The following is a 14,635-nucleotide window of genomic DNA, read 5'->3' as shown; positions in this document are numbered from 1 at the left end:
TTTTTTCCGGGACCTTTTTTTCCTAGAACCCTATTTTGGTTATAAATCACCAAATAAAAGTAGCCAGGAAAATGACAGATTTTCATGGGACAAACAAATTATTGACAGAAAATTTTTTTTTAAATGAAGTTTTGGTAAACAATACCCTCTGCGTATATTCTAGAAATGCTAACATAGGATAAGATAAAAAAAAATAGATTTTGAAAAATGCATGGGAAGTTTTGAAGCTAGTTATTATTGGAAATATTGTTTGGGACATGCCAGGAAAATGACATTTTGATATTCAATTAAGTTTTTTAAGTATACAAAACAATGACTGCTAGTGCAAAGTCATTTTAAAATGCCAGCAGCAACAACAATGCTATTCATTAATTTTTTTTTAAAAAAAGTTCTTTTAGTATTATAGTATTAGATCTTGGAGCAAGGGACAGTGAATATCATGTTTCGTGAGAATCACCCATATATATATATATATATGAAAGGGTAGCAGTCATGGTGAGTGATGTTAGGCCACGCAGATAGCAGTTGGAAGGCAAAAAATATTTTATTAGCTTCACATAGTATATTTAAGACATTTTCTAGCAAAGGCGGAGCTCCAATTCGCACTCAAAAACTGTGTGCTCAAGTTTTTATCTTAGGGAAAGTAGCAAAGGAATTTCCCTCTATTTTGTTATATTTGAGGGGAAAAGGGAAGTCCCAAGGATTAGTATTGGTTTATGAAAGAGATCGCGCGTTCCCACACAAAGCAAGGGAAATATGTCCTGCTCTTAATTAAATGCATAGTTGAACCAAAAATAGATTTAAGAACAGGATGTGGCTTTTAAAAGTGTGAGAAAGTATTTCAAATAGAATAATTAATTAGGAATAAAGTAGGAGTTGTTTTATAGAAAAGAAACTAACGTAAAAAGATTAATAGAAGCTTTTTATGTTACATCCCCCCTCGCCGAAAAATTTTAACTAACATCAAAAAATTTTTTAAAATTATCCCTTTGCAAAACTTTCCTTATGATGACACAATTAAAATAATAATAATAATATTTGTAAAATCAACAAGATATAAAGTAACATGAATTATAAAAAAAACACACTTGCACACTATGTAAAAAAAGTTTCATACAGAGTTAGAGGAAGAAAAAAAATTTTGAAGTACCGCTACTATCGAAATGAAGTGTTAGATCTCCATTTTCAAAAAAATTTTTGTGATTAAGTTTTTTCAGTCCTTCTTTATAATCACAGTAAATAAAGTTATTCCTCATACTAACACAATTAAAATAAACTTTTCACTTAAGACAAGAAAATCTATAAAAATTTCCTAAAAGATGTAAATATTCATATTCAATAACAAGAAAGATACAAAAATATGAAAATGCAAGTGATATGAGATATAAAAATACAAACTGACACTTTTTATCAAAAAAATTTTCAATATAAAATGTAAAAATTTTTTGACACAATGGTCTTTAATCTGAAGTTTAAGACTTCAGTATTTTTATTTCAATGAGACAAAAAAAATTTGATACTTGTAAATTTGATGGTTATTTTACCCTTTGAGGTTAAATTTTTATTGTCTCTATAAACTATTTATTTTTAGCAAAAATATCTGAAAAATTTCTTAAAATTCCTGAAGCTGGAAGTTTTTTTTTTCTCATTATCTTGAATTTGCATAATTCCGTCAACATGATTTTGACAGTGCGGCCCCACATTATCACAATCAGTCTCAAAAACACTTGATAATTTCAAAAACACTTGATTTTTTCAGTTTTGCTATTTAAATCTTTATTTTCAGTCTATCTTTTGTTTTATTTTTCTTTAAACTGACTTTGTTGACATTTTTCTTTTTACTATTCTTCTTTTTTTTATGCCCAAATTTTTATTTTCTTCCTTTCTTTTTGTTTTTCTTAGATTTGAAAAAAAAAAATTTTTTTTTCTATCCTCTTAACCTTTTTTGGTTTTTTTTTAATTGCAAACATTAACCAGGATTTCAGGAAAAAAAATGTGTGAGAACAAATTGCTTTTACAATCAGAAAAGGTGATCAGTCTTCTCAGAATTTACATTACAACCCGTTTAACACAATTCATTATTAATTGAAATCCAAAACAAAGCTTTCAAATTCAATATGGTATTAGGTAAATCAGTTTTTTAAAATTTGACTGACCTAGCTATTTTCCTTATTTTTAATTTGAAGTGCAAGTTAGGTTAATTTGCAAATTACTTTTTGTTTGTTTTCATTTATCTTTCTTTTTGGACACATAACTTTTCTAAAATATTTGTTGGGTTTATTTTTAAAGTACCACCTGTGTTAGTATTTAACAAGATAGTTTTCTTAGTCACCATCGGGTAGTTGTTACTTTTATTATTTTTATTTTGAATGTATTTTGAGTGTATCCGGATACTATTCATTGTCAATTTGTGGTTTGGTCACTTTATGTTGGATTTGACTCTTTCTCTAATAAACTTGATCTGTTAATGGAAATGCTTGAACCTTCTCTGAGTCTAACTTCATTTAAATTCTAATTTTGAAAATTTTTGTATTGATTTTCAAAATTATTTGTTGCACTATTTTTAATTACCATCTTTAATTTGTAATTTTTGCCACTCCGTAAGGGCATTCAAATAACCAAAATAAATTTCATTAATTAAATATAACATTTAAAAGAAAAAAAAGTTAAATTTATGAATAGCACATATTTTGCTTTTTTAAACACCATAATAAAATAAAAATTTAAATTTTACTTCTACAATCAATATAATATACACTGTGATATATAATGCAATATAAAAAGTGATTCCTTAAATAATAATTAAAACTATAATCATACTGAATCATAAGTGGAAAAAAAATATGTGATAGCACTAAATTTTAATATCATTATTTAATTTAAACAAATAATATTATAAACCATTGAATAATATCATCAATAAATGGAACTATTATCAAAATATAAATATTAATAGATAAATATAATATTACCGGAATAAATATTTGGAACAATAAACATAAAATTATATGTTCCTATTTCAATATATGAGCGTAAATGATTCAAAAGTATTCACGTTTAAAAACTTAAACTTTTGAGAGTAAATACCAATCACATCTGTAATTAATCACCAATAAATCACTTCTAATATTTGATGAATCACGCGCACACGCGAGCGGAATCATAGCTATCACTTGAGATCACATTTTTGGTCATCTTCCGTTCAAGGAAACACAGAACACTCGAGAAAATCGCCAGAAAACGAAATCAATTCGACCATATGCTGAACCTTTATCAATCCTCAATGAGACCGACAAGCAGCAAGCAAGTAGGGCAACACAGCAAGCACTTGCTGTAAATCCGCAAGAAGCTAATTGTTGATGGTAACACACGGTAGGCGAAAACGAAACCAAAACAGCGAAGACATCAATTCTTTAACGGCGATTCCGGTACAACGGTGTAGAGGCAACGTCTGGACCCATTATGAAGGAAAGTCCCGAAATTCTCATTCTTTTAGTCAGGATATCTGTTTCACGAGCAACGCCGGCATCTCCTAAAACTTCATTCGATTATTTTCTTTCCTTTTATATTTATATATTTTTTACTTATTTGAAAAAAGCATTTTTTTTTTAATGGAGCCAGTGAAAAAAAAAGTGCCAAACCAACTGCAAAATTTATCTATCCTGCTAGGCTTGAAAGGGTAGCAGTCATGGTGAGTGATGTTAGGCCACGCAGATAGCAGTTGGAAGGCAAAAAATATTTTATTAGCTTCACATAGTATATTTAAGACATTTTCTAGCAAAGGCGGAGCTCCAATTCGCACTCAAAAACTGTGTGCTCAAGTTTTTATCTTAGGGAAAGTAGCAAAGGAATTTCCCTCTATTTTGTTATATTTGAGTGGAAAAGGGAAGTCCCAAGGATTAGTATTGGTTTATGAAAGAGATCGCGCGTTCCCACACAAAGCAAGGGAAATATGTCCTGCTCTTAATTAAATGCATAGTTGAACCAAAAATAGATTTAAGAACAGGATGTGGCTTTTAAAAGTGTGAGAAAGTATTTCAAATAGAATAATTAATTAGGAATAAAGTAGGAGTTGTTTTATAGAAAAGAAACTAACGTAAAAAGATTAATAGAAGCTTTTTATGTTACAATATATATATATATATATATATATATATATATATATATATATATATATATATATATATATATATATATATATATATATATATATATATATATATATATATATATATATATATATATATATATATATATATAGTTTACTTTTGAACATTTTCCCCCTTCCATTTCATGTTTGTTGCAGTTTTATTTTTAATTCTTTTTAAAACAGCATTAATGAAACATTTTTTAATAATAAATTGCTTTCACCAAGCACGAATATTTTCACGTAAAACAACAAGAAATGTATGTTGTATTTTAAAGAAATAAAGAGACGATATTGCTGTTAAGTACAATTCCATTGTTTTATAAGTCATGATGATCTATTTAACATTATCTATATCTAACTTTCCATTTTTAAATTCTCGGAGATCTGGTCAAATGGTCCTCTGCGATTTCCCCTCTATTAGATGACAATATAATTAAATTTTGGAAAAAAATTTGTTTCATTTTATTCGCTGAAGTGTGCCTTAACCTTGAAACAAAATGGCTTAATAAACGTAGCTACTAAAATGAAAATGTCATTAAGAATATACAAAAGTTTTTAATGCACTTTTTTTTTTTTTTGTACATCAATCGCAAATACTTGACGCTTCTTCAATCCAGTTACTGAAATATCTGTTTCCAGAATACGTTTCGTTAATCCATTAAATTTTTGAAGCCGATGATTATCTTGACGTGTGTGTGAATACACTTCTGTACTACAATGAATGTATCCAGGTGCATATTCTGTTAGAACATGTAGGAACAAACCTTCTTCCTAGAATGTTTCTTCCTGAATGTTATCATTTTAAATTTCTATTGTCCCCCCAAACCTTTCTGAATGACCTTTACTCGTCGGTCACTTTAACCTCATTTCTAGGAATTAGCAAGCACACGAGTTACACGTGTTACTGGTAATCGAACATGAATATACAGAATAGCGACTTCAACTGCAAACTTCAGTTTATAAGTGTTTTGCGCAAATATATTTATGTAAGTAAATCATTAAATATTGCTATTGATGATGTATGCAGTTATTTAAATTTGTTTAAAAAAGAAAAGAAAGAACATTTAAAAAAATATTTACAAAATCCTATGAAAAGCAATTAATCTGAATGTATATTTCTTGAACTTTTCGAACAAAACTATTTCTTGCTGCAAAGTTCATTTAAAAAAAAAAAAACTACCAAAAATGTCTTATAACTTAAATGAAAGTAACAACTGAATGTGTAGTCAATATGCGAACACAATTATTTACGTTAAAACCAAAATGCATAAAATTGCATTAACTCATTTACTACCTGAGAGCATTTCGCAAACTTTTAATATCCTGGCGAAAACGCATAACTGCATCTAAGTTTTCTTGAAATAGAAAAGAATATCTTTTTTTAAAAAATAAAATGAATCCTTCTTTAAGACGATGTCATATTTCGTTATATTAAAAATCGATAGTAAGTGAAATAATACTAGCAGAAACATGATTGGAAACGAAATATAGATTTCGAAACACTGTTGTCCTATATTATATGGAAATTATAGACTTTTATAGTTTCGGAAAGATGAAAACTTTGTTTTTGATATATATCATCATTTTTTTAAGGACAACAAAAACATAAGAAAACTTAATTTTAAAAGAAGATAACAATTTTTATATCATTGTCATGGATACTAGGGAGTGAAGTCATACAATTCAAATATAAAATATTCCAAATCAAGAAGAAAGAAAATTTAAAACGAATATATTTATTTAGAAATAAATATAAAAAAAAGACAATTATTTACTCTGAATTTTAGACATTAGAATCAAATTATTCAAAAAATTGTCACATACTGTAACACAAGGCACTAAATGTGTGTGTTTGAATTGTACAACTGTAAACTTATTGTTTTAAATAAATTACTAGAGAAATAAAAAAATTTAAAGCTTTGTTTAATAAATTCTTATTTAGATAATTAAATTCAATAATATTTAGGTCTTATGAAATATAATCGATTTTATTTTTTAATTTCCTTTCATGTCCTTGATTCGCGGTTTCCAAGGATTTCTTCAAAATTTATGGGAAGTTTAATCGATATTTTACGATACCACTGATGCTACACAGACATGCTTGACAGGGTATGTAAGGGTGAAAAACGCATGCCAAGCTATCGGTATACATCTTTAATTAATATCATTACTTGAGCTGTACACCACAGCCACAGCATGCTATTTCAGCAGCCAACTGCCTTAAATTCTACTAAATATCTATGACATTAGCTACAGTTCCTCTTGGGCAAACCCGTACCGCGGGTCGGTCTTTGAAATATTTTATCAATTTTTTATTCAGATTTCTCTTTTTAAACTAATTTTTTAAAAAAAAATTTCAACTATCATCAATGAATTACTTGTTTATTTGCATTCAAAATTAAGAGTTAACATGATAAAAAACATTTAAAATTAAAGTACATTTAATGTCTATCATAAATGGAAAATTTTGCAGACCATTTATAGGTTTTACGTACGGTAATAAAATTTTTGTATTTTGATTACAAAAAAAATCCCTACATGTAAAATATTTAGTATATTATGCAACAGTTATCAGGAAATTTATATTTCGTAAAATCTACTGGATTTTTTCCTACTCATGTTGGCAACTATGTATAGATAAATGTAAATATATAAAGGATGAACCGAACGCTTTTTTTGACAGTTTTGATTAATTCTTTCAAAGGTTCATAGGTGTGATATTAGTTTTTTGTATCCAAAATTATGACTTTTTTATTTTTATGAAATAGTAATGAAATGTATTATTGATGAAATTTTCATTTATGTAAATTTTTTTTAAATTGAACATTCTTGTTTAATTTGTAATGGAGCGAGTAACTTTTGTTTAACTTAGATCAATTATAATTTTTATTTATTAAAGAAAATTCATAAATTTGTGATCCTGAATGTTTTCCCATACATATTTTACTAATATTCAGTTTTCAATTGATGTCACAGTTCCATGTAAAAATATTCTTTTTAAAATAGTGATTTACTATATATATATATATATATATATATATATATATATATATATATATATATATATATATATATATATATATATATATATGTATGTATATATATATATATATATATATATATATATATATATATATATATATATATATATATATATATATATATATATATATATATATATATATAATATGATTGGATCCACACCGTTATTTTTTAGTTATGTACAAGTCATTACAGCATGATTAAGGAGTCCAGTTTCGGCATAATCTTTTATTTTACTAAACGATGGTGAAATAGCAGTTTCATCCACCTCCTGCCGGAGGGGGAAAGACACAGATTTCCGTCAAAACGACGAGTTCAGATGGTAAACATGAAACACCAAAAGACACGCGAAAAGCATCGCTCTTAGGTTTTATACGATACTTTCAATGGGTAAACAGGGCAGTCATATTGCATTAATTGTATTCCTACGCCTCATTAAAATTATTTATTACTCATGGAAAATCGTTTAATCTTTCCTTATATGATATGGAAGTGAAAGATCTTAAAATAACTCCACTTTTGAAACATAAATCTAATTATAATTCATTGGCATGTTTTCAGCCTTGAAGTCCCAAAATAGAATATCTGCATTTTATGAACACGAAAAGTTTGAATGCTTTTATTAATACATAAGTATTTTTATAACTTTTGTATTATATATATATATATATATATATATATATATATATATATATATATATATATATATATATATTATATGAAATCTATTAAATGCTATTGAATGTTCATGAATGTAAATAAACTTCTTGAGCTTTTGATAACAATAGCCGATTGATTACAATACAGTAAACGAAAAAAAATTTAAGCTAAAAAATGATTTTTTTACATACGTATTAAAATAAAAATGGTTTAGTTCTTCTAAAAAGGAGCTCGTGACAAACACCGACTCGTTACTGGCAGGTCTTCTTTTCTCTTTATTTAGGATTTCGGGGAATTTGAAATCGCACAGTGCTACGGAATTTTACAATGCTTGACCGAAGATGGCAAAATACCCCCCCCCCCCTTAAATAACACGTGTTTAAAAGATAATATACGTGCCCCGTTTGGACTTTCGGTAAGTTTCAGGAAACACTTTAAACAAAAAAAAAAAAGTTTTCCTTCTTGTTTTTATTGATTTCAAAATAAAATTTACATATTCACTAATAACAATAAACGAACATTTGATTACAATAAACGATGATTTTTCAATGTATTTTGATATAAGCGGACGGGACTAAGCGATTTTGATAACATTAAACGATTGATAACATTAACCGTGATCACATTAAACGGCGTCTATATAATGTAAAATGTAGAAGATACTCAAAATAGCATTTAAAAAAATAAATGAACTTTGTAGTATTGTTCATATTAAAAACATATAATGCTGAGGATTTTTAAAAACTGTAAAAGAAATAATTTTTAGAAAACATCTTAAACAAATATAAACATTCTCTAACAGCAGATTACCCTCGAAACAAGTTCTTATCACCCTGGAACCTGTTCCCTTTCGCTCCTTACGGTTGCTTTTCCTGCAGTGCTCGAACATCCCACAGTGGAGGTAACTGGTTTAACATTAGGTCTATAAGAGCTGTCCTTCTTCTCCCCTCTGTATTCTTTGTCGGTACTTCGAGTCGAGGCAACACCCATAACAACGGTTGTATGGTAACAGAGTTCATAACAGTATTTCCCAAACAAAATTTTAATTTTACGCTTTCATATTTAAAGTGTGAACGTCATTAATAAATATAAACTTTTAAAGACGAATAAATAAACAACCAAAGGGAAGAAATATGTTGAATAAAAAAAAACCTTATCACTAAAGAAAAAATATGTCGAAATTGAAATTACGAGGAATACTAAGCCATTTTTCACTTTATCCTTTATTTTAATTCAAGCATTTGACTAGATTAGAGGCAGTTTAGATTGAATTATGAATATTAGTTTATTATATCATTTTATTTCTCCCTTGACTATCAATGATTGTATGGTAATGAATTTCTCTCATAAAAGCTTCGACTTTTAAAAGGTTTAATATAAATAAATTTTGCGATATTTATTATATTGAAAGGGAAGGATTTTATTTCTTCCGTACCATCCGCGGGGTTATTCCATCTGCAATTATTATTATTTATGCAATGTTTTGTTTTGATTCAACTTCTGAATTCAAAACATCTATAAAGTAATGTTAGTCCTGATAAAATTAGTAAGTATGCCGGTAAAAATGACTGCTTAAAAAAAGTAACTATAAATTTTTTAAATAAAATTATGTTTTATTACTAGACATTAATGTAGTTAATACAATTTAAATAACTGGAAAGACATTCATTCCTCTCCCATTCTGGTTTCGGATTTTCTTAATATCAATGGATTCATTGATCTGGTCTAACCCCGTCAGACCAGATGGGAATTAGCAACAACAACAAATAAATAATTTTTCTGTAATCTTAAAATAAAAATATTTCACTTACCTTAAGAGAAATTACCTTAACCTTAATTCACTTACCTTAAAGGGACTCTTTTTTTTTTCTTTCGAATGTTAAAATTCAAATTTTAAATGAGACAAGCAATCTTGCTTTGAAAAACCAAACTCATGGACGACTACATTCCAGAAAATGGGTACAATACCGAAGTCTTAATTTGTAATCAACGATCCCTTTTACCCTTTTCAAAAAATAGAATGATATTCACTTCACCTGCTTTTTCAAACAGCTGCTTTTTCTAGCACCCACGAGTTAGTAGATGGAACAAAAATACCCAAAAACTTCTTGAAGCAGACGATTATTAAGTTAATAATTTAACGCCTCATTCTCTTTTCAAAAGTTGCCTTTTATCTTTGATGAATCCAAACTAAGTAAAAAAAAAATAAAATAAATATTGATATTATCTGAATCACCTAAGTGGTGATTATAACAGAATACGTTTATTTTATTAATGAGTTAAAAATAGTTTTTATACCATGAAATTATAAACATCTAACTAACAACATTAAATTAAGAAATTGAAGCGGCAAGATGAAACTTGATACAAAAACTTCTTTTACTTCAAAAATATAGAAATAGTAAATAACATAGGAATAAATTTTTCTATTGACATATTCTCATTTCTTTAATTTATTGATTTTATTTATTTACTTTTCTTGTCTTTTCTAAAAAATGTCATGAAATAATGATGGAATGATAATGGATACAATTTCGATATAAATAGAAACAGGAGTTTCCGTCTAACTAAAGTTAACTAAAGTTTTTTTAGAGGAACTACTAAAAACCAAGTTATCAACCACATCATAAAATGTTTGTGATTTTGTTTTTAAGTAAAAAAAAAGATTTTATTTATTTAAAAACACTTCTCAATTAATTAAACTCTATCAATGTAATTATAATTAAAATAATAATGAAAAGCAAATAATAACAATATGCTTTATTATGATTATTATGACGCATTTATTATCACACAATATTACTGGATTTAAAATTGCTTCATATTAATACATAGTACTGGTAAATGTTTAATTCTAACTAGTTTGATGGAAATGTATCACAATTAACAACTAAAAAACAGCTAAAAAACAAACCAAGCAAACTGTTTTGTTATTTAATTTTTTATTATTTGAAATGACAAAATAATTATTGCTTCTTTATCCGTTTTTACGTCTAATTTTTTAACTTAAAATACCGTTTACACTAATTAATTAGTATGTTTGACGTCCCCCTCTCGAACCATTAAGAATGAGTCTTAGAACATGAAGATCCCAATTTTAGATCAGAAGTTATTCCGGTTGATCCATTTATTTTTTGGGGCACGGTACATTCATTTGAAGTATGTGTCAATATTGCTGATAATAGCAAAATATTTTTTCTTATTAATATCGAAAGGTAATTTAGCTGGTGGTTATCCACATATATATGCTTTGATAACTTGATTGGAAGAGGAAAATAAAGTGAAATGATGTTCACTTTCGATACTAACATCAGATATAAATAATAAAAAATGTCTTCCATTTTGTCCTCTTTCGTTAATTTTAATAATAGAAAAATGCATTTTACTCAAACGAAAGTTTGCCGTTATAGCGGAAAGCTAATATATATATTTTTGTACCTTAAATGTTTTGAAGGTACCGTAATATCGGACATCTCGCAATATGAATCTCGATATATCAAACTTTCAGTGTACTTTAATTTGCGAAAGTACGAAAGGAAATTTTGGTTAAAAAAATAAATATTTGCACCATCAAAAATGTATTAAAGTTATATTAACTAGTTTTGATATATGTTGCAAAATATTTCTGAGAAAAAAAAATTACAATCTTTATTTTAATTGAGAAGTTTTTAATGCGTTTTTTAAGTTTCAAAACATATTAAATTTAGTCTGTATTAATCGTCAATCTACAAATGAAAAAAAAAAATGGAAAGGGAATAAATCTTGCAATGTATGTACATTTACAAAACAAAAATAAGTTAATTCTAAATGATTAAATGAAAATATTTTTCTTTTTCATTTCACACAAAATTCTTGCTAAATAAACAAATAGAATTTACGCTTTACCAAACATAAGTAAATAAATAATAACAAAAAAAAATTAATTTATTGCATGGCTTAAGGTATTTACTTTATGTTAGGTATTAATTCATGTAGATGATTTTTGCTTTTTACACTAAAACCCGTAGATATTTTGAACCGAACTTAGAGTACAAGGGAACTTGTTGGTAAAGTTCTACGACAAATTTACTTTCATGGAGGACATCAGAATCGAAACAAGTTCATATTTGCTTTACATCTGTAAAAGAAAAAAAAAAGGAAAATACTCCATGGGTAGCTCGAGGTCAAGATTATTCTCACACATGATCCCTCTACCAGTGGAGGTATTGTACATCGGAATTGTTGTCAGTGCAAACCGAGAGCAGTAAATGAATTAACATGGGAATTCGAACCAAAGTCTCATCAATAGGAAGTGAAATCACTTATCACATAAGCCATATCGGCTCTAGAATATTTAATATTTAAATTGTAAAAAAAAAAATGGAAAACTTAATATGCAGTATTATAAATTTCGTTACAATGTAAAAGCGCTATATATGTTGAATAAAGGAGTTGCAGGGAAGTTTTGCCATTCCTCCATCTCACAATTTTGGAGGAAGCGGTGTCTACAATAATACAAAAACCAAGCAAATAAATAAATAAATTCGATGTAATAGAATAAATTTTTATTTTTGTCGGGTTTTTTTAAAAAAAATTTCTCGCTTGGAAGATGGACTTTTCCGACGAGAGCAGAGATTGCAATCATGATTTGTATATCCATTTTGTTAATCCCAATTTCTTTTTATTGTATTAAAAACAAAAATGTCTTTTCATGACTAAAAAAAACTATTTATGATGACATAGCACGTGGATTGTAACTACAGAATGATTGAGGTCCTCTTTATTATAGTTGAGTTCATGAAACAACTTGGTAGTTATTACAAATCTATTTTAATATTTTAACTCATATATGAGTAATTATAATTTAATTTATTAGCATATATAAATATATACGCTATTTAAGAGCAAATTAAAAAAAAGAAGATTGACAGAACAAACTTAGATCTTCACTATTTCCAAATAATTCAAAAATTGAATTCTGTACATTAAATGGTGCGACGTTTAACAAAATACTTTTCTTTATTGAATGCAGAGAAAGTGTGCATGCATTATAGTCAGTTTCAAAAAGTGTGGAAACGTGAGTAGGATGATGTAGGAGCTGGGGCAGTCTTCTTGTCTCCCACTATCCCTCAGGGGTGTTGAATAACTTTCCATATGAGCACATATAAAAGACTTGTCCCTCAGAATTTTTTGAGGAAAAGTGAACAGGAAGTTGACAGTAAAATGCAAGTAAGAAGAACACATTTTCGTCCTTAAGTTTTTAATTTGTTCTCATTTACGAAAAAGAATCAAATAAAAAAGCTAGATTTTTTTTTTAAAAAAAAAGTAATTATATTTCTTTTCAAGACGGTAGCATTTTCCCGACGACGACATTTAAGTTCGTCCCGATAGGGGGGCAATTTCCCCCTCTGACCCACTATGGATGGTGTTTTCTACACTAGGGAACGCTGCAAGCTCGGGACTGCCTAAATTTCCGGGTTACTGTTTCAGTTGTATTTTAAAGCCATTTGGCATCATTGTGTTTTGAGATTCTCGCAAACAATGTATTTGATTACTTATGTTTACAATGCTAACAATACTTGTGTTTACAATACTAAAAGTGTTAACACTAACGTAAGATGGTTCACAGCTTGCAACACGAACAAGCAGTAATAAACAAATGGAAAGAGGCCAAATCAAGACTGCCAAAAAAGCGAGTTATTCAAAATCTAGCAACCATGTCACCTTTTTTAATAATAAATAACAAAACAACTAAAACAAATTTTCACTCCAAACTCCTCAGAATTACATAATAACATTAATATCTTATGAAATACGGCAGATTTGAGCTCAGAAATTATCTAATTTATTTCTTTTATTGAAAACAAAATTATCCGTTTGAAAACATCGCCTATCCGAATAACATGCAGTAAGCAGCTGCAAACTTTTTAACCGGAACTAGAGTAGGTGCCGAGCTCGAGATTGTTTACATTTCTATTGAAAACACCATCCATTGTCGTCGCCCTTGTCCCACTTCCAGTGGTTTTTCGAACTTATGATTAACTCGCCGTTCTTCTTACTCGAACCTTGTTCTTGTTCCTTGACATTCGCAGTTTGATGCGAACTTGGAGATCTGAACGGAAAGAGAAGCGGGAGTAAGAAGTTTTGTAAATTTTATTTGTCTTGCAGGTACCACTAGAACACTCACTTATCAGATTCTCGCTTTCATTTCCGAATTTACACCCGCAAATATTTCACATCTAGTGAAAAATTTAAAAGGCCTACGATACTCGTTGTTGTTAATTTACGTCGCACTAGAGCTGCACAATGGGCTATTGGCGACAGTCTGGGAAACATCCCGGAGGATGATCCGAAGACATGCCATCACAATTTTGATCCTCTGCGGAGGGGATGGCACCCCCGCTTCGGTAGCCCGACGACCTGCGCGCGAAGTCAAGCACTTTACGGTAGCACAGTTTAACGAGGACCAATACCGCGCACCCTCGGTCCCTACGCAGACTGATCCAAGTGGTCACCCACCCGCACACTGACCGTAGCCAGTGATGCTTGACTTCGGTGCTCTGCTGGGAGCCGTATCTTAACGATCAGTCCACTGCGGGACTCGATACTCGTGAGATGGATGTTTCGCATGCGAACCAGAATTTCATTTAGGAGTTTTTCGCGGGTAAATTTTTTCCACTAATTCGGTGCTTATTCCCTAGTGAAAAAAAAATCGTATTTAGTGGAAATGGTTCTTACTTGCCCCTTCTCGGGTGGTGCGATTTCTTTTTCGCATAAGAATCTCATTGGTGAAGCAGTTTAACA

At 28.8% G+C, this 14,635-nt stretch overlaps 1 protein-coding gene across 4 annotated transcripts in view; it reads right to left on the bottom strand.

Moving 5' to 3' along the window:
* LOC107457377 (putative carbonic anhydrase 3) overlaps positions 1 to 8,800 on the bottom strand; it is a 60,203-nt gene extending 51,403 nt beyond the window's left edge. For 3 of the 4 annotated variants that reach the window (XM_016075530.4, XM_087165847.1, XM_087165850.1), the window contains exon 1: positions 8,663 to 8,800. In XM_016075530.4, the coding sequence (XP_015931016.2) occupies positions 8,663 to 8,741 (79 nt within the window). In that variant the 5' untranslated portion in view covers positions 8,742 to 8,800. Of the gene's footprint in view, positions 1 to 8,043; positions 8,179 to 8,662 lie in introns of those variants that run through there. The other variant, XM_087165848.1, reaches the window with a different exon arrangement.
* Positions 8,801 to 14,635: the final 5,835 nt, after the last annotated feature.

The sequence above is a fragment of the Parasteatoda tepidariorum genome, chromosome 6, assembly GCF_982258835.1.
Source record: "Parasteatoda tepidariorum strain Cologne lab strain chromosome 6, Ptep-v5.0, whole genome shotgun sequence".
Lineage (NCBI taxonomy): Eukaryota > Metazoa > Arthropoda > Arachnida > Araneae > Theridiidae > Parasteatoda > Parasteatoda tepidariorum.
The sequence above is the reverse complement of the archived record's forward strand: the minus strand, read 5'-3'. Positions and strand labels throughout refer to the sequence as shown.